This window comes from Coregonus clupeaformis, unplaced genomic scaffold (assembly GCF_020615455.1).
Source record: "Coregonus clupeaformis isolate EN_2021a unplaced genomic scaffold, ASM2061545v1 scaf0094, whole genome shotgun sequence".
NCBI lineage: Eukaryota > Metazoa > Chordata > Actinopteri > Salmoniformes > Salmonidae > Coregonus > Coregonus clupeaformis.
Window position 1 is genome coordinate 31,387 of NW_025533549.1, and position 26,102 is coordinate 57,488.

General features: G+C 45.3%; 1 protein-coding gene across 6 annotated transcripts in view; it reads left to right on the forward strand.

The window, feature by feature from the left end:
• Positions 1-929: 929 nt before the first annotated feature.
• The window catches only part of LOC121582604 (histone-lysine N-methyltransferase EHMT1-like), a 31,219-nt gene continuing 6,046 nt past the window's right edge, over positions 930-26,102 (forward strand). The window contains exons 1-25 of one of the 6 annotated variants that reach the window (XM_041898529.1): positions 930-982; positions 12,371-12,458; positions 13,194-13,729; positions 13,914-14,073; positions 14,310-14,434; positions 14,562-14,723; positions 14,915-14,992; positions 15,206-15,320; positions 15,424-15,531; positions 16,158-16,294; positions 16,486-16,629; positions 16,926-17,161; positions 17,862-18,071; positions 18,331-18,413; positions 18,573-18,679; positions 18,955-19,077; positions 19,336-19,437; positions 20,288-20,392; positions 20,522-20,676; positions 22,469-22,630; positions 22,892-23,036; positions 23,379-23,456; positions 23,542-23,657; positions 23,927-24,013; positions 24,167-24,245. In XM_041898529.1, coding sequence (XP_041754463.1) covers positions 962-982; positions 12,371-12,458; positions 13,194-13,729; positions 13,914-14,073; positions 14,310-14,434; positions 14,562-14,723; positions 14,915-14,992; positions 15,206-15,320; positions 15,424-15,531; positions 16,158-16,294; positions 16,486-16,629; positions 16,926-17,161; positions 17,862-18,071; positions 18,331-18,413; positions 18,573-18,679; positions 18,955-19,077; positions 19,336-19,437; positions 20,288-20,392; positions 20,522-20,676; positions 22,469-22,630; positions 22,892-23,036; positions 23,379-23,456; positions 23,542-23,657; positions 23,927-24,013; positions 24,167-24,245 — 3,462 coding nt within the window. In that variant the 5' untranslated portion in view covers positions 930-961. Of the gene's footprint in view, positions 983-3,519; positions 3,800-5,246; positions 5,376-8,150; positions 8,264-12,370; positions 12,459-13,193; positions 13,730-13,913; positions 14,074-14,309; positions 14,435-14,561; positions 14,724-14,914; positions 14,993-15,205; positions 15,321-15,423; positions 15,532-16,157; positions 16,295-16,485; positions 16,630-16,925; positions 17,162-17,861; positions 18,072-18,330; positions 18,414-18,572; positions 18,680-18,954; positions 19,078-19,335; positions 19,438-20,287; positions 20,393-20,521; positions 20,677-22,468; positions 22,631-22,891; positions 23,037-23,378; positions 23,457-23,541; positions 23,658-23,926; positions 24,014-24,166; positions 24,246-26,102 lie in introns of those variants that run through there. The other 5 variants (XM_045213243.1, XM_045213242.1, XM_045213241.1 and 2 more) reach the window with 5 other exon arrangements.

Here is a 26,102-nt window from a genome sequence, read left to right on the forward strand (position 1 = left end):
CTTAGTGATGTGAATGCCAAGGAACTTAAAGCTCTCAACCTGCTCCACACAGCCCCATCGATGTGGATGGGGCGTGCTCTCCACTCTTTCTCCTATAGTCCACGATGAGCTCCTTGGTCTTACTGACGTTGAGGGAGAGGTTGTCTCTGACCTCCTCCCTGTAGGCTGATTAATCGCCGTCGGTGATCAGGCCTACTACCGTCGTTAGCAAACTTGATGATAATGTTGGAGTCGTGCGTGCCCACGCAGTTGTGGGTGAACAGGGAGTACAGGAGAGGACTAAGCACCACACCCCTTAGGGGCCCCCGTGTTTAGGGTCAGTGTGGCGGAGGTGTTGTTGGGGCCGACCCGTCAGGAAGTCCAGGATCCAGTTGCAGAGGGAGGTGTTCCGTCCCAGGGTCCCTAGCTTGTTGATGAGTTTGGAGGGGACTATGGTGTTGAACGCTGAACTGTAGTCTATGAAGAGCATTCTCGCATAGTTATTTCCCCTCTTGTCCAGGTGGGAAAGGGCAGTGTGAAGTTGCCAAAATCCATTTAGCTCCATCTTCTCCCACTGCCGGCCATATCTGGTAGTGAGTGGAAACGCAAAGCGGATGCTTCACACTTATACATACGTGAAATATCTGGCTCATTGTTCTAACTGTGGTAGATGGCTCCTGAGCGGTCTTGGCTAGAAATAATCCAGTTTTTGTTAAATTAACGTCAGATTTGACTTCGTAGCAGGTTAGGAGAATTTACCGAGCAGGTTAGGAGAATTAACGTAGCAGGTTAGGATAATTAGGTTAAGGTTAGGAAAAGGATTAGAGTTAGCTAAAATTCCAAAAAGTTATATTTTTTACGTTAATTATTTGACAAAAACTGGATCCCTTCTAACCATGACCCTCCTGAGCACGTCAAGGGAACGAATGTGATGACGTAATGAGTCAAGTGGGCGGAGACTGTATAGGCAAAAGGAACCATCATGGCTTCAGTGCAAGCCGAGGTAAGCGAGAGACACACATTTACATCAAGATTGTTTTCCATCAGTTTATTTTTATTTTTATGAATATGTAGGCTTTCCCGTAGCAACAAATGTAATAGTTTTAGGGAAAGAAAGCGAAACTTGGATAACTGTTGTGAGACCTCTGCTTGCAGTCAATTTCAAACTGCCCGCCCGGGACTGTCAAGCCTGAGCTTTTGTGTTGGTAGGGCGATTGAATGTGCTTGTGTCGCTAGGAGGATGCGCGGCCCCGGAATCTGAATTGTGCAAGTTGATGCATTTAGCTCTGTCGTTGTGGATTCAGTAATACAATTTCCAGGGTTTTGTCCCTATCCGTCTCTCCAACTAGTGTTTTGCCTGTGCAAACAACGAAAACTCACATTATTGTAATTGGTTTAACACTTGCATTGATTTTCAACTTAATTTTTGCCTATACTATTGCACGAGCAGTCTGTTTCTCCACTGTTTTCCACACGCAGGGACCTGCTAGGTAGCTGATTAGCTTAGCAAGCTAGTTGTAATGTTAGCCAGCTAGTTAATAATCGAACCTGGATAGCTGAGGAATTGGATAGCTGGGGATAACTATATATCCGATTTGATTGGTCGCGTACACATATATTTTGGAGATGTTATCGCAGGTGCAGCGATATGCTTATGTTTCTACCTCCAACAGTGCAGTAATACCCAACCTAACAATACAAAAAAAATACACATCCCTAAAAATAAAGGAATTAAGAAATATCAGAACGAGCAATGTCAGAGTTCAGAATATACATGTATAGTTATGTATATGATGGTGTGTATATACAGTATATGAGTAGAAAAGGTGTGTACAGTAGTAGTACACATCCTATATAACTACTACTGTACACACCTTTTCTACTCATATACTGTCTATACATACCATCATATACATAGCTATACATTTATATTCCGAACTCTGACATTGATCGTTCTGATATTTATAAATTACTTTATTTAAATTTTTTGGGATATATATTTTTTTGTGTGGGGGTTACAGTCAGCAGTAGTTATATTGGTTCCAAGCCAGGCGCTCGGCCAAGGATGTAGTTAACTATCATTTATATAGCTACGGAATTGTGTTTTTCACGTCTGCTAGGTAGGTAGCAAGCGACATTAATTTGGTCAGTGTGTGCTGTACCTAAAAGCATCTAATAAAGCCAAATTCCCTCTCAACTCAAACGTCGGTAGTATTGCTGGTGCTAGCTGCACGAGACATCAAAAGTTACATCTCGAGCCTGTAGAATATACCTAGCCATCTAGCGTGGAACTCCTACTAACCCCCACAGTTAGCTAGCGAGTACGTTTGAGATACAGTACAACAAAATATAGTAATCTGGTGACTTTTAAAAGAATCGCTAACGCTACAGAATAGCAACGCTTGAATGCACAGGGAAGCATACGGAATTGTTAGCTAGCTACAGTGTAGCTAGTCGTGATTACAGTAGATAGCTAGCTTGCACGCACTTCCCACCACTCTGTGTTGACTCAACCAACAACGTGGAATGCTTAGATCATATGTGCCGTACAAAAGTAATATGATCAATATGTCAACAGACTTGGGTAATATCTACTCAAGAACTCTCATGTACATTTGCAATTTTGTCATAATCCGTTGTTATCCTACAGAGGGAGCTCGAATGACGTGTCACTCGAGTACAGTCTCCCTCAGCACCTGACAGCTTACATTTTAGTAATTTAGCAGACGCTCTTGTCCAGAGCGACTTACAGTTAGTGAGTGCATACATTTTTTTCATACTGTCCCCTTGTGGGAAACGAACCCACAACCCTAACCCACAACCCTGGCGTTGCAAGCGCCATGCTCTACCAACTGAGCTACAGCTTCCTTCCATTGACAGAGGCAGCCCTCTGCACCATCTCCATCTGTTTGAGAACTTGAATGTCTACTTTGTGTGGGACAACATGCATTTGGCTTGTTGACAGGGATGAAGCTTTTAAATCCTTAGAGGTTGTCTTCTGCACCCAAAGATCCATTCATTATAGGTCCAGAGCCACATAGGCAACACGTTTTTTTCATCCATACAATATTCTACACTTGCCAGTAATAACCACTCGCCATGCCCATGGCGTTTGCTTTGGCAGGGAACACACTGAGGAGTGGATGTTGTCAATGTTGTTTAGACATGTTGCCTTATCCTACTTTACTTTGAATGTTACTATTTTGAGTGTGTGTAGGCTTAAATTCTCATTAAAGGCCCTGGTGGTGGCTCCCTAAAAGAAGGGCCCCGGAGGCTGTTTTGTTGTTTGACAAAGATCTCTATTGGGCAGAGCCAGATACTGTCAAAGAGAGCGAGCCTGACCTAATGTATCCCAAATTAACTTGGCCCTGTGGTAGTTGTTTCGGCCATTTGCAGGATTTTTGGAGGAGAGCATTGGAAAACATTAGTGGAGAGATTCTTCTTAAAATGATTATTCAACAAATAATTTCTTTACAGAAGTAAAACATTTGGGAAAGAGAAGTGTATTGATGATACAAGAAGGTCAGACTGGTGGTGGTGTGGGTAAACAGGGATGCCTCTGGAGAGTTTCACCTCTTGCTCATCGTTAGCCACGAAAGCTAGTTCTTCCCTGCAGCCTTCCTTCTCCCTCTGACTGTCAGATATTGGGCCTCAGTGAGCATGCTCAGAACTGAGCTTAGCTCTGCTGCTCCTGCTGTATAGACTGGGTACTGATCAGAGCAGACAACTAGGCCTCTTTGGCCTTCACAGAAACGACCGACTCTTATGGCGTCAGCTCGGCTCCTTGAAGGCACGGCCTCTCTATTGCTGACAGACAAAGGTATGGTGCACTGTGGGTTGGGCTGGAGGGAGGGAGGGAGGGAGGGAGGGAGGGAGGGGGGGGGTGTAAACATTATACATTACTGCAACCTTACATTGAGAGTCTGATTCTGTTTTGGTTGAATGGGTACATCATTGGTCTTTATTTCTCTATATATTAATTAATTCACTCATGTTGTGGTTATCACAGTATTTCCTTCTATCTTATAGATTTGCCAGGCAACTGATAAATCATTGTATTAGCGATCTGGCCACAAGCTGTGTGAAGCCTGAACCTATTGTACCCTGTGATGTACAGGTAGGATGTGTGTGGGTTTAGCTAATTCAGGTGTGAGGTGGTTGAAGTGCCTTCCACTGATATCTCAAGTGGCAAAAGGAGTGGGTCAATTTGGCGATTTCTGGGATGCATCTTGTGCTCGATCTTGCTTGAATTGAAGACTGTGTGATGAAAAAGCCTAATCTTCCTGGTTTTTGGGTCATGAAATAGTATGCAGCTTATCATCTACACAGATCCTATTCTTGTGTTTCGGTGAAACACTTATTTAATGGGGAGGCCTATTTTTGGTAAGGCTACTTTTTGATTAAATAAACCCAGCAGCAGTGCAATGATTTAATGGATAGTGAATACAGCTGTGTTGTACAGATTATTTACATTGCAATGCAAACAATTTAATCAATGTAATTTGATCTAGATGCAGTCGGAACTGATCATAAGGCAGTTATCAACACCATTCAGGTTGGTGGGCGATATATCCAGTTACAATGTTAATCTGTACAAAACAGCCGACAATGACCCATCTGGACTCCTTGGTTTTAGGCCTACCTCAGTATAGCTTATCCAGATTTTTAAAAAATATATAGAATTGTGAACTTCTTGGCCCCTGGAGGGGTCCAAGTTTGTGACTGGAAAGTGGTTATTGCATTAGGCTACGTAGGGTAGTATAATTGTACTTTTAGACGTGCTTTGTTAAAGTGAAGTCCTTGTTTCAATGAAGGTAATATCCTACTCTTACAGTATGGAACACCTCCAAGAAGATCTTTCTTTTAGGTAAGTGAATAAGATTTAGGCTATTTTAGAGGCTATTATCTCTGCAAATGTATGCTAGGCCTAGTATGAAAGAGTTGGTCAGAGAAACTGTTACCCTGATATTCAACCACATTTTTTTCTTCGGCCATCCTAATCCTAAATCCTCTGGAAAATATTTAGTTGATGTGATTATTAACAGAAAATAATATTTTGGTTTGCGTGTCACCGATTGATTGAGTAAAAATTGATGATTTCATGACTAGACATGAACATTCTGAAATGTTAGACCCCTTGACAGTTTACCCATTGTTGTCTCTTGAGATTGTTTCACGAAATGGCTGCAATGTTTTTTTCCTCTTCCTTCTCCATGAAGAACAGCAGGGCTCCATCTGAGCATGCCCAGTAAGGGCAATGTCAGAGCTTTCTACAGAGAGTTGGTCATGTGACCTGAGCTGGGACGGTGCATGTGTGGGAAGCTAGATGTTGGAGTGTGGAGCTCAACTCTCGCCCTCTCCCTCCCCCATTAATGGACACTCACTGCTTTATCCAGGTACTTCAATGGTTGCCTGGGGGCTCAACTTAAAGAAAAAAGGACAGCATTATTCAAATCTCAATTTTCATGTATCTTCAAATGGAGCTTGCTCACATGGATCGTGTTGTCTTTCACTGCCTGACTTCTGTCCTGTTAAATATTCCAGTTTGGGAATTGAGTCTCCTTTATTAAATTGCGACGGATGGATTAATTAATTGGCTAATTAGGCTAATCGATTTAATTGTGTCAACATTCCACTGACTGGGCCATGTATTTTACCCGTAGACCAAAAAAGCTCAGGTATCAATCAGGAGAAACAGATCCCCAGCAAGACTTGATCAGCTGGCTATAGCCTAGTATGTGGCTATGGCTAAGCCACATTCCTGTGGTAAAGACTGAGGGACTATCATCTGAACGCTCCATGTAGAGGGGCCTCAAATCCACATCCACCCCAGGAGCTCAATTCAGCAGGGACAGGTTAGCGGAAGTCCAGTGTTCCTCTCTGACTCATTGATTTAATTAATGAGGGCTGATCTGGGAAAGGCCTTTGTTCCCAATGAACAGCATTGATGTTTCCAAATCTAGCTGAATTGTATGCTCTCCTAAAATACTATGTTGAACATTGAATGTAATCCTGAGAATCCTCTAACCTCCGCAACTAATGGTGCTATGTTCTATTGCAGATGGGGTGTTAAAATATGATAACTTATGTGATGGCAGATGAGTACAGTGGAAACTGTCAGAATGTAGAAGAGTATTTGTCAAGACCTTTTCATCAAGGCTTATAACATAGTTTATTTTATTTTAGTGTACTAGTGACATCTGGTAGCCTCAATTGCCATGCATGTGCATAGGTTCTACTCATTGTAGTGGCCTTAGCCAGAAGAGATGCGGACTAAATGGCTCATTGGCAGTTGGCCCCCTGCTTTCTGTGGGTGTGCAGTAGCATACACTGCTGGGAGTAGGCTGACAGAGATCCTATTCTGTCCGGAGCTCCTGTAACACTCTGAACTCTTTCGTTCTCTCTCTCCATCATGCTTTTGCTCTCTCTCTTGTTCATGCACTCTTTCTCTCTCCCTCTTGCTCTCTTCCTGCTTCGACTCTATCGAGGTAGAAGAAAACAAGTTGATTCCTGTCCAAACTGAAAACGGAAACAGATTTATTTTGTTCAGCGATGTGTGAAGATTGTGACTATTTTGAGGGAAGGGACTGCCAGGGTTTATCAGATCCTACTCAACTGCGTTCCACTTGGCTAGTTCATAGAGCTTCAAAATGGCTGAGATGCCTTCTAATGAGCATGCTCGGTAGACTGACTCTCACTCTGCTTTGTGGTGCCATGTTGACATCCTGAAACCTCCATGACAATAGGGCAGTATGAACACAGAGGGCAGAAGCAATGAGCACCATTGAGTTCCCAGCCTATGTAGGCTAATTATCTTCACATGTTCTGGAGAGAGGTTTGTTATTAATAAAATGTGTAGAAAGATTTGAGCCACTCCACTCATAACAGGGAATCCCAGAATAGCGCTTAGACATTCTGAAAGACTAGGCCCAGGTGCCAGATCTTGAGTGTCCTTATCAAACTAACTCTGAGCAAAAAGATATGTCCATGTTATCCTCCCTTGAAATCAGCTTGGCTACAGTAGGCTGGAGAGATCGGACTTCTGGTGTTTTCATTTACCACAACAAATGAAAAGACATTACTCTGGAGGGGTGAGAAAGAGGATGGGAAAACAAGTGTGCATATCAAATCAGAGGAAGACCCTGTATTATTGTGATAAATGTGCTAGTTTCCCCAGCTCTTCTGGGAGGTATTGTGTGGTGTTACCCTGTGGTTTTCAACCTGAGGATAAGAAATGAAGTCAGTAGTCAGAGAGGAAGTGTTGATGCCTCCCACCCTTCAGCGAGGGAGAAGTGCAGATAGCAAGGGAGAAGGAGAGGGGGAGAGGAAGCAAGAGTAGGAAGAGGGAGAGATCCTGACTATGCACAGATAATGCATTTCACCTCTCGAGAGATGGACCAGTTACCCAGCAGTGTGAATCAATGGGATTGGATTATATCCTAGAATAAGCTGTGGCGTTATGAATTACACCCAAACTGAAAAATTATTGCGCCAGAAGGTAGCAACAGATCATCGGCAGTGCCCATACTATTGACGTTTTTTCAGAGGTTGTCCTCATCCTCAAGCTATCCTTTCTGTTATTGCCCCCTGGCCATTGCCCTTTCATTTTGTTCATTAGAATTCACATGAGATCTGTCTGCTTCATGTCACAGAACAGTGAGAGCTAGATGCCTTCTCTGTCCTCTCCTAGCCTATACAGTGAAGTGGGCATCCATTAGGCTATATCACAGGTGCGTTACAGTATCTGTTGAGTTGGCTAGGCCTGATAGCATTGTGTATTCTCTTCTCCTTTTCCTGCCCTGAGGCTCTGTGGAGACGACATGCCTCTTGACAGAAGTAAGATGGTTGAAAGTCGCTCACGTTGGTTACATTGGGGGCTCTTTGTCCTTGTGAAGGAGAGCATATGTTGTCTTTAGGGTTCTGACTCACACACAGCTCTCCTCTTTGGCCCCTTGCGTAGCTACCTTTCCTATTTTTTTTTGTTGCTGTTCCTGAAATGGCTGCGCGCATTCATTAGCAAACCGGTTGCGAGCGAGAGAGACAGAAAAAAAAAAAGAGCCACTGAAATTTGAACTGACTGAGCATGCTCTGTGGAAGCCCTCTGAAGAGAGAGACCAACAGAGGGAGCTGCTGGGTCACATGACCAACGAGATTGTGTGCATGTGGGGAGGAGAAGGAAAAGAGGAACAATCCGTTCGAGACTCCCGCTCTCTCTCTTGCACGCGCTCGCTCTCTCTGTCCCTCTCAACCACTCTCCTCAATGGAGGCCATCAGGAGAAAGCAGGTATGATGCTTGCTGCAAGCGCATATTTATCACAGGGAAGGAGACGTTAGCCTACACTTTCCCCTTGGTTGCTTTTTAATCTTCCTCTGTCGAGACACATTGAACTTGCTCTGTATTTCCATGTTTTTGTGGCTTTTTTGTATCTGCCATTGACATTTTAGGTTGCTTATCTGTCATCGGTTGCTTGGTCTGGTCTTTGCTCAGAGGAGGCAGTTCTCTGGCCCCTGGAAGGTGCAGCCAGTCTTCAGAGTCCATGACAGAGGGCTTGAACAGAGAGCTTGATCAGTAATCAAGGACTTTTCAGCCTTATGACCATTGATTGCAGCATTTCATATGGAAGCAAACCTCTACTACCCTGTGGTGAAGTGGTTAGTAATGCACTGTGTTCACCTGGGTCAGGGGTTAGAAAAATCTCTTAGTCTCACCGGGGTGTTTCACTGGTCCTGCTGTTTGGGAAATCTCCATGGATTGATTGCGTCTTGTGCGAAAGCGACTCATTAGCTGTGCTTGGATCATTGACACAAGGGAAAGGAGCATGCTACAGTAGGCTGGAGATGACTGCGTGCAGGGCAGAGATCGGACTTCCTGGTAATCTCGAATGGTTCTCCTTCCTGCCAGGCAGGCACTCCAGGACTCAGACCCATCCTCTTTTCAATCCTCTCTCTTGCTCCCTCTGCAGCCTTACCCTCTCTTTCAGGAAAGGGCCAAGGAGGCACCACAGGGAAAATGTCCCAAATGGTCAAAGACACTGGATAGAAACAGAAGGAAGAGGAATGACTGCAGGATAATTCTGTGTGATAGTCAGCCTCAGGACCCAGGTCTTTCTAATACCATAGCCTCAGTGCTGTCCCCCACCATCTTCAGTATCCAGTGTGATGGTGCCTGCATTTTACACTCATAATGGCTTTGTAACAATAGTTTATTTTTCACGTTGTTGTAAATACAAACTCCTCACTGTTTGTTCATGCTGCCGACTTGTTGTGAATTGAATGACACAGATAATCCATCTTCGGGGAAAGAAAAGGCGATCATCTCTCTTGTTGAGTGTCATTGCTCAATAGCTGCTTTTCTTAGTGACATTATTTCCTTTAGGGTGTTGCTCTCATGGACAGTCTAACACCTGCAATAGGAGAAGGCTTAATTGTTGTGTACTATGCAGGACTGTATTAGTAGATGTTTTCTAATCGTACACAACCTTTCAATAGCTAGACTTGCCTAATTCAGGAGTCTGGATTCAGAAACAACCCAAGATAGGTCATTTAGCAAGGCCTATAGGCCACACTGACCTCACTGCAGTTAGATTTATGTTTTGGAAGAAATACTTGGCAGATAGATGCGCAGTAATTTTTAGATGACAGTGTCTGACTGATATTAACATTTTATAAGTCTGTCTTTTTTTACAGTATCTCAGAATTTGTTTGAGTATAGTTATATATTTTTTTACAGGCTTTTATTATGTAGCCTACATTTGTAATGATTCTGATCTCTTTTCTCATGTGCGCTAATTCTTTATTAGAACCCATAGGTGGATCTGCCTTTGAGCTCCCATCCCCCCACCCACGCAAATCCTGGCCCCATGTCCCCCATCTAGTGGAAAAATGCAGCGTTGGCCACGTTGTGTCAGTAAACAATCTGGTTACGAAATGGCGGAGATCTACAGACGGCTCTCCCCTCCCCCTCCCTTCTCTCTCCAATGAGCAAGTTCCCTTTTCACCCACTAGGGGGAGGACTGAGAACATGGAGAAGCACGGTTAGAGAAGGTTTCTTGATACCATGAAGGAATACAAAAGGGTTTCCCTCCTCCCATATATATATATGTGTGTGTGTCGACCACAGACCTTGGATCTGTAACTCTGGAACCCCTTGAATACCTCAGATATCCTTCTTCTTTGGGTGCCTCAGCCTGACAGTTATCAGCTTGCTTTTGGGTGCTGCTAGTCTCTCAGATGAGTAAGCCCAATCTACCCTGTAACTGTTGAAAAAGCAAAATGTACATCTGTTTGATTGATGTTGGAAGACTTAGCCTTTTATGTGGTTGTGATTTTTCATAAAACATCTAAGTCAAAGCATCTCTTCATTTCTTCAAGGCCTTTCTCTAATAACCCATAGGATACAAGTCAGAGAGTGCTCAGAATACGAATAGATTTGTCTGTAGAACCACTGAGTTATGAGTGTTGTTCTACAGACAGATCACGACATTGTCAAATGCCTGACAAAGGACACCTGTGTCTTTGTCCACTGGAGTGTCAGTGGTCATATACAATTCACACATCCTTTTGCTTAGACTTAAGAAATTAGCCTATTGGTTGGGTTACTTTTAAAGTTTATATTGCTTGTTGTTTTCTAAGGTGAATTATCAGCCTTAGCTCCATGCTCTCTGTCGGTGCTGCTCCCTGTAGATTCTAGAGATGCACCCAGGCCACGAAAGCAGGGTGTCATGGCAAAAACCTCTGAGTTTGTCAATCAGGCTCTCCTCTTCCCTCAAATCTAGCAGCTAGGCTGAGGTGTCTTTATTCTGACAGGCATTGGCCAGGCTAATCCTGAAAGACACATTGAAACGAGAGGCCTCTGTAGCAGATTCAATAAATCCAGTCCTCTTCAGCTTCTGATAATAGCTGGAGGTGGGGGCCGTTCTGTGGCTGAGGTGACTGGGGGGAGGTGGCCGTGGACAGCTGGTGAAGAAGGCTAATGCTAGGCTATATCCTCCAAAACCAAAGCACAACCTTGAGCCAATATGAGAAGACTCTGTGTAGTGGCTCCCCTGGTGGAGACTGAGAGAAGGGCGCCTTAAGAGCAGACATTTTGTGGTGGTTTTAAAGCCAATTTATGGTTGATCAGAAAATGTGGTCGGAAGCGCCGTATGGATGGTGTGACGCAATTGTGGAGCCTCCGGAGGCATGCAGAGGCCAAAATGAGATTTTACAGCATCGCTGTGTGCCTCTCAAATTCTGTAACAATGTGGAGGGCTCTGAATAGCTCCGCATTGACATGATTGGTTGATGGTAGGTGAGGGCGGGAGGTCCTGTATAAACACAAACTCACTTCCTTGACAACTTCCTTCACAACAGTTCTGTGCTGCTCCGCGAAGCGCAAGAAGTATGAATGCCCTGACTTCTGCAAAGGCCATATCACTGTAAAATCTCAACGGCCAATGCAGATGTCGGATTGACCATGCAGCGCCTTTTAGAGGCAGGTGTCTGATGGGGCTTCCAATCAGAAGGCAGAGCTTTTGCGACAGGTCTGGGGCCTAGGTTGTCACGGGGGAGGGGGAGATGGTGAATTTCCTTTTCCTTCCATTGCTGAACCCTTTGGCTCTTCTGAGCTAGACGTTTTGTAGCAGAAATACAAGTTGGAAAACCTGTCGGTTTGAAAAGGTGGTTCCACTGATATAGTTGCATTTCCTTTTTTCTTTGTTCTCTGATTAATCTGTTCTTCAGTGTTCCCCCGGGCCTGTCTGGTTCATGGTGTCTAGTGTCTTTATTTTGTTGTCTTTGTTTGTTTTGTCTGGTGCTGCTGAAGGAAGAACGCATTACCTTGTATTGAAAGAGATGGGCCAGGTACATCAGTGAAGACGAGACAGAATGGGGCAAGGCAAACAAGAACAGAAGCTGGATTGTTTATTTTCCCTGAATAGGTCTTTACCATAACCATCATAGTTGATGTGTGGTCCTGACCTTCCCAATCACATTGTGTCTTAAGTGTCCGATAACAGTTGTTTGAGCATGAGATGCCTCTGGAGGTTTGAGGCGTTGGAGATAAAGCTTTTCAGAATGCCGCTCTCTGGAGGAGGAGACACTGTTTGATTCAATTCCTATTGCTGTAAGCTATTTCAGCCATGGGGATCATACGTTTCCCATAATACATCAACCTATCGGATTCTTTGAAATGTTTAAAAATCTGGTGAAATTGTAAAAGACGTAGGCTACTTAGGTCCGGTTAATGAGTGCAATATGTTAGTCTGTAACCTCTATATGGAAACAGAGTAGGCCTCTGTTAGTGCGTAGCAGGGCTGCTTATGTTCCAGCATGCTGTTGTATATGACGTTCTCTGACCATAGCTGTGTTCTTGACTCTGTGTATGGAGTTAAGTGTGTATGTGTGCTGTCAGCCCACAGGTCTGGCCAAAGGCAGAGTGGGTAAAGTGGAGTCCATGGAGGATGGGATGGAGTCACCTGGGGACCGAGCAGAGGAGGGAGGTGAGTTCATCTTTAAAGTCATCACAGCTAAACATGGCAAGATGTAATCCTTGACATAGTCTTCATTTGGACATACAGGTAACTGGCTAAATAAAGGAAACACCAACATAAAGTGTCTTAATAGGGCCACCACGAGCCAGAACAGCTTCAATGCACCTTGGCATAGATTCTACACGTGTCTAGAGCTCTATTGGAGGGATGCGACACCATTCTTCCACAAGGAATTCCATCATTTGGTGTTTTGTTGATGGTGGTGGAAAACACTGTCTCAGGCGCCGCTCCAGAATCTCCCATAAGTGTTCAATTGGGTTGAGATCTGGTGACAGACGGCCATGGCATATGGTTTGAAAAATTTATGAAAAAGGTATGCACTCACTAACTGTAAGTCACTCTGGATAAGAGCGTCTGCTAAATGACTAAAATGTAAAATGTTTACATCCTGATCAAACCAATCAGTGACCACTCATGCCCTGTGGATGGGGGCATTGTCAACCTATAGGGGCATAGCCATGGTAGCCAAAATAATGTCCTGCCCAGCATTGTTATACATTACCCTAAGCATGATGGGATGTTAATTGCTGAATTAACTCAGGAACCACACCTAAGCACCTGCTTTCAATACACATTGTATCCCTCATTCACTCAAGTTTTTTCAATATTTTGGCAGTTTCCTGTATTTCCTCTCTTGAACTAACATAAGGCCATACTATGAGTGACTGAAATCCACTATTATAGATGCATCGAGAGACGAGAAGGTAGCTGCCAGACTGGGAGCAGAGGCGGAGCTAAATGGGACCTATGAGAGTGCAGAGGTGGGGAACGGACACAAGAACCCCACCCCCCTGGTCTCCCCGGCCAATGGGTCACAGGCAGCTACAGAGAATGGGATGATGGAGACGGACCTGCCTCACGGCTCCACCACCGGGAGTAATGGATACATTCTCAGTAAGCAGCAGCAGGAGGGGGGGTCTTCAACGGGGACGGGCTCGGCGGCTGCCCCACACAGGACTAGCTGGTTGCCCTCAGGCACCACCATGATTGGACACGCCACCAAAACGTTCCCGTCTTCGGCAGCCGGGTGCGGCCACAGTCTGGGCGCAATAAGGACTGACACCCAGCGTGCCGGGTCCCCGTCGGGACAGGGGACCTCAGACACAGAGACTAAAAACGGCACGTCCCCTAGCAACTCCCCAGCCCCCTCTCCGTGGTCCATCGCCATACACCGAGCACGCAAGACCATGTCCATGCCAGCATCCAACCAGACACTAAAGGTAACTAGTATTAGCCTAGTAAAGAGGTAGTCAATTAATTTTTTGGGTCTTTGAGTGAGACATAGTCCACATTGGACAGTGATTGCATGTTGTTTTATTGGTTCTGCAACTGGTGAGTGAAGCTCTACAAAAATATCAAGCATAGCCACCACTTGATTCACTGCTGTCTTCTTTATCCCCATAGCTTCTAAACAGGGAATTAAAAGAACCAAACAGTGCAGACAAGGAGAGTCAGAATGGACCAGAGGAGGAGGAGAAGTCCCAGCAGACGTCCCCCTCCCAGAACCAGTTACCTCCGAGCCAAAGCGACGTGCCGGCTGCAGCCATGGCCAAGTCCCAGACAGGTCAGACAGACCGCACTTGGCCCTGGAAGGGGGAGGGACAGGGGTATAAGGCAAATAATCATCACAGTCCACACACAACAATGGAAATGCAGTTATATAATGGCAGGACTTTGCTTACTGAAGCCTATTTACTTGTTTCAAGGCTGCAAAAGCCAGAGGAGTATGAATGAGAGCTTCTGTGTATGTAGTGTAAGAGGTTCTTGGATCCTTGAGCTCAATTGAACGCTCTCTTCCAGCATCGAGGAAGAAGAAAAGGAAGATGGGAACATACAGTCTGGTCCCCAGGAAGAAAACAAAAGTGCTGAGGCAGGGGACTGTGCTGGAGATGTTTAGTCAACTTCAATCAACTCAAAGCGCACAGGTCTCACCTCTCCTCCATAGACTATCTTAACTGTTTTAGAATAAATGGAAATCAGGAATACATTTATTGTAATTAGGAGATTTAGCTGTAACAGTGTCATGTTGTAATATTACTCTGCTCCTCATAGTCTAAAGAGGTAGCACACGTGAATGGGGAAAGGGTGGAGAACGAGTCAGAGGAGGAAGAGTGGGAGGATGGAGAGGAGTGGGAGGAAGAGGAGGAGCAGGGTGGAGAGGAAAGTGTCACCACAGCCCTGGAGAAGAGTCGAACATCAGGCCCTGCCCTTCAGGTTGGAGCCCATTGACTTCATTGTCTTAGTTTGCTTTGTCTGGACCCCAGCTGATAACCTTGATAAAATGATGCTCCTATTACATTCATAGGTATCACAGGTATAGAATCACAAATAAATGTAGACCATTAAATCCCCCCCTTTCCAAATGGCCAAACCTCTTTGACATGTTGTGGTACTTGTCTGTTCAGGGCGAGCTGGGAGAGGAGCCAGACTCTGAGGAATCAGCTGAGGAGGAAGGGGAAGAAGAGGGGAACGAGTCAGACTTGGTAAGAGCACACAATCATAGACAACAATTTTCTCTTCTTTGAGTCTGCTGATTAGACCATCATCCAATGGCATGGAGTGTTTTTCTGAACCCAAACATTATCAAAGCACTATAATTTTCTCTGTCAATCTGTTCCACCATCAGTGAGGAGTACATTGATGTTCATGGGAGAGAATAGAACTTTACATATCTCAATTGATCTGCGTTCACACAGGGCTCGGAATCCAGCGTGAAGAAGAAGAGGTTGAAAAAGAAAGCAAAAGGAGACTACTTCTGGCTCCGGCCGTCCAGGAAACGGAAAAGGAAGCCCGAGACTGAGGGACTCGCTGGTACAGCAACCCATCTTTCTGCCTTATGAGGACCATAATAGGGACATAATATTACCCCTGACTTTCATCTCCCTGTGCTAGCTAACTCTCCCTCCTCTTTCAGGCACAGGGCCCCAGGGCCAGGCAGGCCTCAGTAAGGACTACACAGAGGTTCCCCTCCCCTCGCTCAACCTTAAAGCCAAGGAAATGATGCTCTCCTCACAGCACACAGGTGAGTGAGGACTTATCGGAGTAGGTGATGGGGGTGTAAGGGGAGTAGGTAGTGGTGTAGTTGAGAACTGAGCTGCCTGTTGGTAAGATAGTTTCCATTCATGGACTACCTTTTAATGTTAAGGGACAAGGCCTCTGTCCTCCCTCACTGGACCACTGGCTCCCGATTGGCGCAGCGGTCTAAGACACTGCATCTCAGTGCTTGAGGCATCACTACAGACCCCCTGGTTCGATACCAGGATGTATCACAACTGGCCGTGATTGGGAGTCCCATAGGGCAGCGCACAATTGGCCCAGCGTCGTCTGGGTTTGGCCGGTGTAGGCCGTCATTGTAAATAAGAATTTGTTCTTAACTGACTTGCCTAGTTAAATAAAGAAAAAAGAAAAGAAAAAAGATGACTCATCAGAGCAGCACTGAGCGCCCCCTGCTGGTGATGTCTGTTATAGAAATATAAAATATGTAAAGAGTCAAGAACTGTACCACTATTGTAGCTCTTTGCGGTCTATTTGTGTCTTTACAAATTAAACTCTATAAACTCTTGGAAAGAGCAGTAAACCTGTGTCTAGGAAGGGTCACATTGACATCTGTTTCGATGTTCTGAGCTGAGTGGATGTTTCGCTGGGCAGGAGTTTCTGAGGATGTGGAGGCAGACATGGTGCAGGAGCTACCCCTCTGCAGCTGTCGCATGGAGACGCCCAAGAGCCGGGAGATCCTCACGCTGGCCGACAGGAAGTGCATGGCCACGGAGAGCGTCGACCGACAGGTGAGCCTGATGCTATGCCTCATCCTATTTTTGCACTTATTCCATTCCGTATGTTCACTTATCACCTTCTCTCCCTATGTCTTTGGCTGCTTCCCGATTCTCCACTCTTTTCTACACACTTTGGGGAAAATGCTGGAAAATTGGGATGCAGCCTTTGTTTCTCACTCAAACCTCTTTCCTTCTCCCTACAGCTGAGCCGATGTCAGAGTGCGGTTCTAAAGCATGAGATGATGCGTCCTTCGAACTCGGTGCAGCTGCTGGTGCTGTGTGAGGACCACCGGGCCGGCATGGTCAAGCACCAGTGCTGCCCCGGCTGTGGCTTCTTCTGCAGGGCTGTAAGTACTGGCACCTCCCTGCAGTGGGAATGGGCAAACACTGCATCTAATTCTGAATTAGTAGGAAGTGCCTTATAGTTAGCCAGTAAAAGCTCTGGGTCCTAGTTATAATGATGGTTTTTGTTAGGGCACCAATATTTTTTCCTGGTTATGTCATGCTTAGGAAAACCCCCTGGCCCAACGTAAAACACTGAACTACCGATGGGCTTAATTTTGTGATAACGGTCCAAAACATAACAATTATACTGGGATTTTCCAACGGTAGTCACACTGACCTGGCTGTGTTTGGGTTGTAGGGGACCTTCATGGAGTGCCAACTGGACGTCAACATCTCCCACCGTTTCCACCGGTCCTGTGCCTCGGTGCTGAAGGGCCAAACCTTCTGTCCACACTGTGGAGAAGAGGCCAGCAAGGCCAAGGAGGTCACCATCGCCAAGGCCGACACCACCTCCACCATGCCCGCCACACATGGTGCACACGGCCCTGCCACACCCGGGGCTGCAGAGGGCAGGGCAGACACCACCACTGGGGGGTAGGTTCACAGCACTGTTGGGGGTAATGAGTTGGGGGGGGGGGGCTTCCATTGCAGTCCAATCCATTTTCATCAATACATACAGGTAACTGCCAAAATAAAGGAAACACTTGAGTGAATGAGGGATACATTGTATTGAAAGCAGGTGCTTTCACACAGGTGTGGTTCCTGAGTTAATTCAGCAATTAACATCTCATCATGCTTAGGGTCATGTATAACAATGCTGGGCAGGACATTATTTTGGCTACCATGGCTATGCCCCCATCCACAGGGCACGAGTGGTCACTGAATGGTTTGATGAGCATGAAAACGATGTAAACCATATCCCATGGCTGTCTCCATCACCAGATCTCAAGCCAAATGAACACTTATGGGAGATTCTGGAGCGGCACCTGAGACAGCGTTTTCCACCTCCTTTAACAAAACACGAAAATATGTAATTTCTCGTTGAAGAATGGTGTCGCATCCCTCCAATAGATTTCCAGACACTTGTAGAATCTATGCCAAGGTGCATTGAAGCTGTTCTGGCTCATGGTGGCCCAACACCCTATTAAGACACTTTATGTTGGTGTTTCCTTTATTTTGTCAGTTACCTGTAGTTTCCTATTATGTCTCCCTTTCAGTCTGGGAATAGGACACTTGTATTTTGAACCATATCACTTTTCTGTTGTAGTAGTCAGGCATTCTGTGTGTGTTTCAGTCTATCCCGTTTCTCTGTGGGAGGTGATCTAAGTAGCCGAGCAGACAGCTCTCTCTCCATCCCCCCTGGGCACACACTGGACACCTCCTCCCCTGGGGGCTCCAGAACAGGAGTACTGCCTCCTGCGGTGGGGATTGGGATGGGCATAGGAGTGGGCGCCATCCCTAAAGAGACCTTGGAGAGCATCCTGCTGGCACTGGACACAGAGAAGTAAGACACACTACCAAGACTCAGGGTTGAGAGGAGAGTGCTGCTCTACTATGCACTCGTTAGGCTAAATAGTTTCAGATTGTGTTAGTATTGTGAAAAGTGCATTGTACAGTACATTCCTTTGACGTTCTTGTGTGCTTTGCTCATGTTTATGCACGTTAAATTATTTCTCCGTTTTCTATCAAGATTTTCCTGTTATTGTGAAGGTGTATTCCTTTGATTGACTTTCTCCATGTGTCCTGTTTGTGTCGTGCATCAGACCCAAGAAGCTGCGGTTTCACCCGAAGCAGCTGTTCATCTCTGCCAAACAGGGCGAGCTACAGAAGGTCCTTCTCATGCTGGGTGAGGGAGATTCCTTCACTAAAGACTTAATGGGCCAGGATGTTTATATTAATCAATTAACAAAAGTCATTATCCGGCCATTCACTCTTTATAACTGGTTCTATGGTCGTGTGTTTGTGATTTTTTTTAAATGTCTCTGTCTGCATCTCTGTCCACTAGTGGATGGGATCGACCCTAACTTTAAGATGGAGAGCCAGAGCAGACGCACCCCCCTCCATGTAGCAGCTGAGGCAGGCCACCAGGAGATCTGTCACCTGCTGGTTCAGGTGAGGGTTGGCTATGGTTCCCCCTGGGTGTGGATGAGTGATGGGGTAGACAATGCATTACATGGACATGCAGAATATACATTTTTAGCATGGGTTCACTGGTATCTGTCTTGTGACTCACCAGCTTATCATGTTGTACATGTATTGACATCTTATAATGGACTCGTGTTCATTTTGATCAGACAATATTTTCATATTTTGACATTGAATATGGACATGTCCATAGTATTGATGAGTAGATTGATCCAGTTTTGATGTCCCTCCCTACCTACCAGTCTGGTGCTAACCTGGACATCTATGATGAGGACCAGCGCACGCCCCTGATGGAGGCCTGTGAAAACAACCACCTGGAGACTGTCCGCTACCTACTGAGTGCAGGAGCCATCGCCAGCCACAAGGTGGGTCAACCAACCCACTCTTACCACCACTATATCACTTACACATCATCCTCCAAATATGTTTTGTTGATGTATAGTTCCATGGGCGTAGTGGATTTAATGCTGCTGTATGTAAGTGCCACTCTTATTTTAGGCCTATGTAACAGTATTTTCATACCATGCAAGCCATGTTGGTTGGCTATTGGATGGATCTTGTGGCTACTGGCTATTGGATCTTATGACAGGAGCAATGTGTGTTGACTGCCCTCTGTTCTCCAGGATGTGGAGGGGTTCACGTGTCTCCACCTAGCTGCTAAGATTGGCCATTACAACATTGTGGAGCATCTCCTCTCCACAGGACTCATAGACATCAACTGCCAGGTGAGTTCTGTCCTTTTCAGTCATAAACCAGTGAAAACCAAATTAATTGAGCATAAGTTTAGTCCCTCAAGAAGATTATTGCTTAGGATGGCATGTGTTGGTTGTACTACTGACGTCAGTCAGAACCAAGAGTGCTTTCATGTTGATCCAGTTCTATTTTCCTCTGGCCTGTGTGTCGTGGTCTCACTAGTGGCCTTTCCTTAGAGGTCTGATTCTCCTCTCGTTGGGTGTGCTGCCCCCATCCACTCGACATTAGTTCCTAATGGTTTTCTCTTACATTGCAGCCGCTGCGGAATTACCAGCTCTTTCCCAGCATGCATTAGTTAGGATTACAGCTCCCCTGCCGTGTGAGAACCTATTTGTTTGTGTAAAGCTATACACTGCCGAGTAAGTTGCCTTTGACCTCTATTCTGGCCATCTCTAAAACGGTTGTTTATCTTTGCCTCTAAAAATGTATCTGATATCAAAGACGTGTGGCAGGGATGCTTCAGCATTTCAAAAGGAGATATCTTTCGTCTTTTGTATGCCACCATCAAAGGCCCACTGATGCCATATGCCTGTGGGACTGCAGAGTTTAGAACCCCAGTGCGGTATTTGATGTCTCTATTTGAAGTGATTGACCTTGCTGCAGGTATTGAGCCATTATGGCAGGTCTTTGACCTTGTGGTGGTAACCCTGCCACATAAGTTTGGTCTCTGAGCTCGTGAATAGAAATACATCCTCACCCTCTTATAATACAAACTCTTGGAGAAGGTTAGTGAAATTGCTCATCGTTATATCCAGGACATTTAAAGCAATCCTGTACTGTAGGGGCCCATTCTTAAAGATGTGATGTTGCTACTCTCTCTAGGACGATGGCGGTTGGACGGCCATGATCTGGGCAACAGAGTATAAGCACCTAGACCAGGTGAAGCTGCTTCTCAATAAAGGGGCTGACATCAACATCAGGGACAAGGTCAGTAACCATGGGCAACCAAAGGTCCTCATGACCTCCCCCAAGCCAAATTGTTTCAATTACATTGTTGTTTCTATGACTTTTTGTCTGACTGTTGTGAATTTGCTGCTGTTTGTTTTTGTTTTGTAGGAGGAAAACATCTGTCTCCACTGGGCGGCGTTCTCTGGCAGTGTGGAGATCGCAGAGCTCCTCCTAGAGGCCAAGTGTGATCTCCACGCTGTCAACATCCACGGAGACTCCCCTCTGCACATCGCCGCGCGGGAGAACAGGCTTGAATGCGTCATGTGAGTAAAGGTTGAGGGGAAATGGCTCTGGTGATTCAGCAATAGGTAATAGAATTGTTATTATAACCGAGGCTGTAGCCATACAGTGGCTTGCGAAAGTATTCACCCCCCTTGGCATTTTTCCTATTTTGTTGCCTTACAACCTGGAATTTAAATGGATTTTTGGGGGGTTTGTATAATTTGATTTATACAACATGCCTACCACTTTGAAGATGCAAAATATTTTTTCTTGTGAAACAAACAAGAAATAACACAAAAAAAACAGAACTTGAGCGTGCATAACTATTCACCCCCCCCAAAGTCAATACTCTGTAGAGACACCTTTTGCAGCAATTATACCTGCAAGTCTGATGGGGTATGTCTTTATAAGCTTGGCACATCTAGCCACTGGGATTTTTGCCCATTCTTCAAGGCAAAACTGCTCCAGCTCCTTCAAGTTGGATGGGTTCCGCTGGTGTACAGCAATCTTTAAGTCATACCACAGATTCTCAATTGGATTGAGGTCTGGGCTTTGACTAGGCCATTCCAAGACATTTAAATGTTTCCCCTTAAACCACTCAAGCGTTGCTTTAGCAGTATGCTTAGGGTCATTGTCCTGCTGGAAGGTGAACCTCTGTCCCAGTCTCAAATCTCTGGAAGACTGAAACAGATTTCCCTCAAGAATTTCCCTGTATTTAGCGCCATCCATCATTCCTTTAATTCTGACCAGTTTCCCAGTCCCTGCCAATGGAAAAACATCCCCACAGCATGATGCTGCCACCACCATGCTTTGCTGTGGGGATGGTGTTCTCGGGGTGATGAGAGGTGTTGGGTTTGCGCCAGACATAGCGTTTTCCTTGATGGCTAAAAATATAAATTTTAGTCTCATCTGACCAGAGTACCTTCTTCCATATGTTTGGGGAGTCTCCCACATGCCTTTTGGCGAAGACCAAACGTGTTTGCTTATTTTTTTCTTTAAGCAATGGCTTTTTTCTCGCCACACTTCCGTAAAGCCCAGCTCTGTGGAGTGTACGAGTGGCTTAAAGTTGTCCTATGGACAGATACTCCAATCTCCACTGTGGAGCTTTGCAGGTTATCTTTGGTCTCTTTGTTGCCTCTGATTAATGCCCTCCTTGCCTGGGCCGTGGGTTTTGGTGGGCGGCCCTCTCTTGGCAGGTTTGTTGTGGTGCCATATTCTTTCCATTTTTTAATAATGGATTTAATGGTGCACCGTGGGATGTTCAAAGTTTCGGATATTTTTTTATAACCCAACCCTGATCTGTACTTCTCCACAACTTTGTCCCTGACCTGTTTGGAGAGCTCCTTGGTCTTCATAGTGCCGCTTGTTTGGTGGTGCCCCTTGCTTAGTGGTGTTGCAGACTCTGGGGCCTTTCAGAACAGGTGTATATATACTGAGATCATGTGACAGATCATGTGACACTTAGATTGCACACAGGTGGACTTTATTTAACGAATTATGTGACTTCTTAAGGTAATTGGTTGCACCAGATCTTATTTAGGGGCTTCATAGCAAAGGGGTTAATACATATGCACACACCACTTTTCCGTTATTTATTTTTTTGAATTTTTTGAAACAAGTTATTTTTTTCATTTCACTTCACCAATTTGGACTATTTTTTGTGTGTCCATTACATGAAATCCAAATAAAAATCAATTTAAATTACAGGTTGAAATGCAACAAAATAGGAAAAACGCCAAGGGGGATGAATACTTTTGCAAGGCACTGTATCAGAACTGTTCCATCTAGTACAGTTAAGTGATGTGTTAAACGCTATGGTCTGTGGCCCTTCAGGCTCTTCCTGTCTCGCGAGGCGGATGTCAACCTGAAGAACCGTGAGGGGGAGACCCCACCGGACTGCTGCAGCCGCAGCTCCAGGGTGTGGCTCACCCTTCAGACTAACAGGAGGATTAGGGAGGCCAGGAGCGGCACCCAGGGGGAGAAGGTCCTCAACAGGTAGAATCCCTTGTTCTCTCTCTCACTCACTCTCTCACACACACACACACACAATAATCTCACGCATTACTCTCTTAGACATTAACCTTTCTGATTTTCTATCGCCGACAATGCATGGTACCCTTTCTACCTTTTTCCTCTCCTTTATCTCTTCCTCACTTGTGGCTAACTATTCTATTTGTTTTGATAATAATGCACTGATAAAGTCTTAACAATAGGTGTCCACTGGGACCTGAGCCTCCATCTCCCTCCACATTACAGAGACATAGCCCGGGGTTATGAGAGAGTTCCAGTCCCATGTGTCAACTCAGTGGATAGTGAGCCCTGTCCGGACAACTATAAATACGTGCCAGACAACTGTGTCACCTCCCCCATGAACATAGACAAGAACATCACACACTTACAGGTGGGTAATGTCACTGGGTTGACCATACTTACAGGGGTGGACAACATACCCATTCAATCTGTCCCGTGGGAGGTTTGGGTAAAGAAATTACTCCAGGCCATTCTTGACAGTCTAAAAGATAAAGTATGTAGAAATTATAATGAACCTATACTTTTCAAATAACAGCCCTTTTTCTGGGCCGCAACTTGCTTTTGATGAACAAATCTGTCTGGAAAAATCTGTGCAGCCTACTGCTGAATTTTTAAATCCCAATGTGGCCGTCGAGACAATTATTGCCCACCCCTGGGATAGCATGACATGAAAGATTAAATGACCATCTCTTTCCCTCCCTGCGGTCCACAGTACTGTGTGTGTAAAGACAACTGCTCCTCAAGCAGCTGCATGTGTGGCCAGCTCAGCCTACGCTGTTGGTATGACAAGGTAAGGCCGAACACTTCAGTATCACTATTGTTGACAAAGTGATGATCTTGCATGATCGTCATGTCTGTTCCATGACCGTTCTCAGGATGGTCGTCTGCTCCCCGAGTTCTGTCGTGAGGAACCGCCCCTTATCTTCGAGTGTAACCACGCCTGCTCCTGCTGGAGAACCTGCAAGAACCGTGTGGTGCAGAACGGACTGAGGTACTGTACCAAGACCGCCTCACGTGGCCACACTGACGGCCAAATTTCCTGTCTATACATTCTACCATATTTATGAAACCAAGCAAACACTCCTCAACCCTATTGATAAGAACATCTATATCAGAAAAATGCATTTTAGTGACAGTCAAACAGCAATCATTCGTGGGGAAGTTTTCATGGATTTGACTTCCCAAATGCATGTGAGGATAATGTTTGGGAGATGAGTGTATTGTAAGAACATCAATGCTGAAAGAGTTTGTTTTTCTCAGGGTCCGGCTCCAGCTGTTCCGGACCAGTCGGATGGGCTGGGGGGTCCGGACACTGCAGGAAATTCCTCAGGGGACCTTTGTGTGCGAGTGAGTCCCAGACGTACCCCTTTCACAATGCAGCTTTATTTTGCCGCACATTCACCAAGTTCTTAGATGATTTCCCATCCAATGTCATCTGTGTGTGGTGCTGCATTGATAGTTGTGGTGTTGGTGGGTCCGGACCCCACTTCTTGTCCACAGGTACGTGGGGGAGATCATCTCTGATGCAGAGGCAGATGTCAGGGAAAACGACTCCTACCTGTTCAACCTGGACAGCAAGGTAGGGATCTGTGCTACTATTCTCATCACATTATGAAACCTACAGTGGGGAGAACAAGTATTTGATACACTGCCGATTTTGCAGGTTTTCCTACTTACAAAGCATGTAGAGGTCTGTAATTTTTATCATAGGTACACCTCAACTGTGAGAGACGGAATCTAAAAATCCAGAAAATCACATTGTATGATTTTTAAGTAATTAATTTGCATTTTATTGCATGACATAAGTATTTGATACATCAGAAAAGCAGAACTTAATATTTGGTACAGAAACCTTTGTTTGCAATTACAGAGATCATACGTTTCCTGTAGGTCTTGACCAGGTTTGCACACACTGCAGCAGGGATTTTGGCCCACTCCTCCATACAGACCTTCTCCAGCTCCTTCAGGTTTCGGGGCTGTCGCTGGGCAATACGGACTTTCAGCTCCCTCCAAAGATTTTCTATTGGGTTCAGGTCTGGAGACTGGCTAGGCCACTCCAGGACCTTGAGATGCTTCTTACGGAGCCACTCCTTAGTTGCCCTGGCTGTGTTTCGGGTCGTTGTCATGCTGGAAGACCCAGCCACGACCCATCTTCAATGCTCTTACTGAGGGAAGGAGGTTGTTGGCCAAGATCTCGCGAAACATGGCCCCATCCATCCTCCCCTCAATACGGTGCAGTCGTCCTGTCCCTTTTGCAGAAAAGCATCCCCAAAGAATGATGTTTCCACCTCAATGCTTCACGGTTGGGATGGTGTTCTTGGGGTTGTACTCATCCTTCTTCTTCCTCCAAACACGGCGAGTGGAGTTTAGACCAAAAAGCTATATTTTTGTCTCATCAGACCACATGACCTTCTCCCATTCCTCCTCTGGATCATCCAGATGGTCATTGGCAAACTTCAGATGGGCCTGGACATGCGCTGGCTTGAGCAGGGGGACCTTGCGTGCGCTGCAGGATTTTAATCCATGACAGCGTAGTGTGTTACTAATGGTTTTCTTTGAGACTCTGGTCCCAGCTCTCTTCAGGTCATTGACCAGGTCCTGCCGTGTAGTTCTGGGCTGATCCCTGACCTTCCTCATGATCATTGATGCCCCACGAGTTGAGATCTTGCATGGAGCCCCAGACCAAGGGTGATTGACCGTCATCTTGAACTTCTTCCATTTTCTAATAATTGCGCCAACAGTTGTTGCCTTCTCACCAAGCTGCTTGCCTATTGTCCTGTAGCCCATCCCAGCCTTGTGCAGGTCTACAATTTTATCCCTGATGTCCTTACACAGCTCCCTGGTCTTGGCCATTGTGGAGAGGTTGGAGTCTGTTTGATTGAGTGTGTGGACAGGTGTCTTTTTATACAGGTAAGGAGTTCAAACAGGTGCAGTTAATACAGGTAATGAGTGGAGAACAGGAGGGCTTCTTAAAGAAAAACTAACAGGTCTATGAGAGCCGGAATTCTTACTGGTTGGTAGGTGATCAAATACTTATGTCATGCAATAAAATGCAAATTAATTACTTAAATCATACAATGTGATTTTCTGGATTTTTGTTTTAGATTCCATCTCTCACAGTTGAAGTGTACCTATGATAAAAATGACATACCTCTACATGCTTTGTAAGTAGGAAAACCTGCAAAATCGGCAGTGTATCAAATACTTGTTCTCCCCACTGTATATCCCAAAGCTTTGCAGGAGCTTTAAGACAAATCCTAAATGTAACTAGATATCTCAACTTGGGCCACTGTAATTGCAGGTTTCAATCTGTTACCCAGTGATCAAAAATGCATTTTATTCCTGTCTCTTGAGGCCTATCCTTGTGGGGTTTCTAAAACACTCTGCTATTCTTCTGATAATTGTCTTTTTTTGTTATTCTGTTTGATATCTCTGC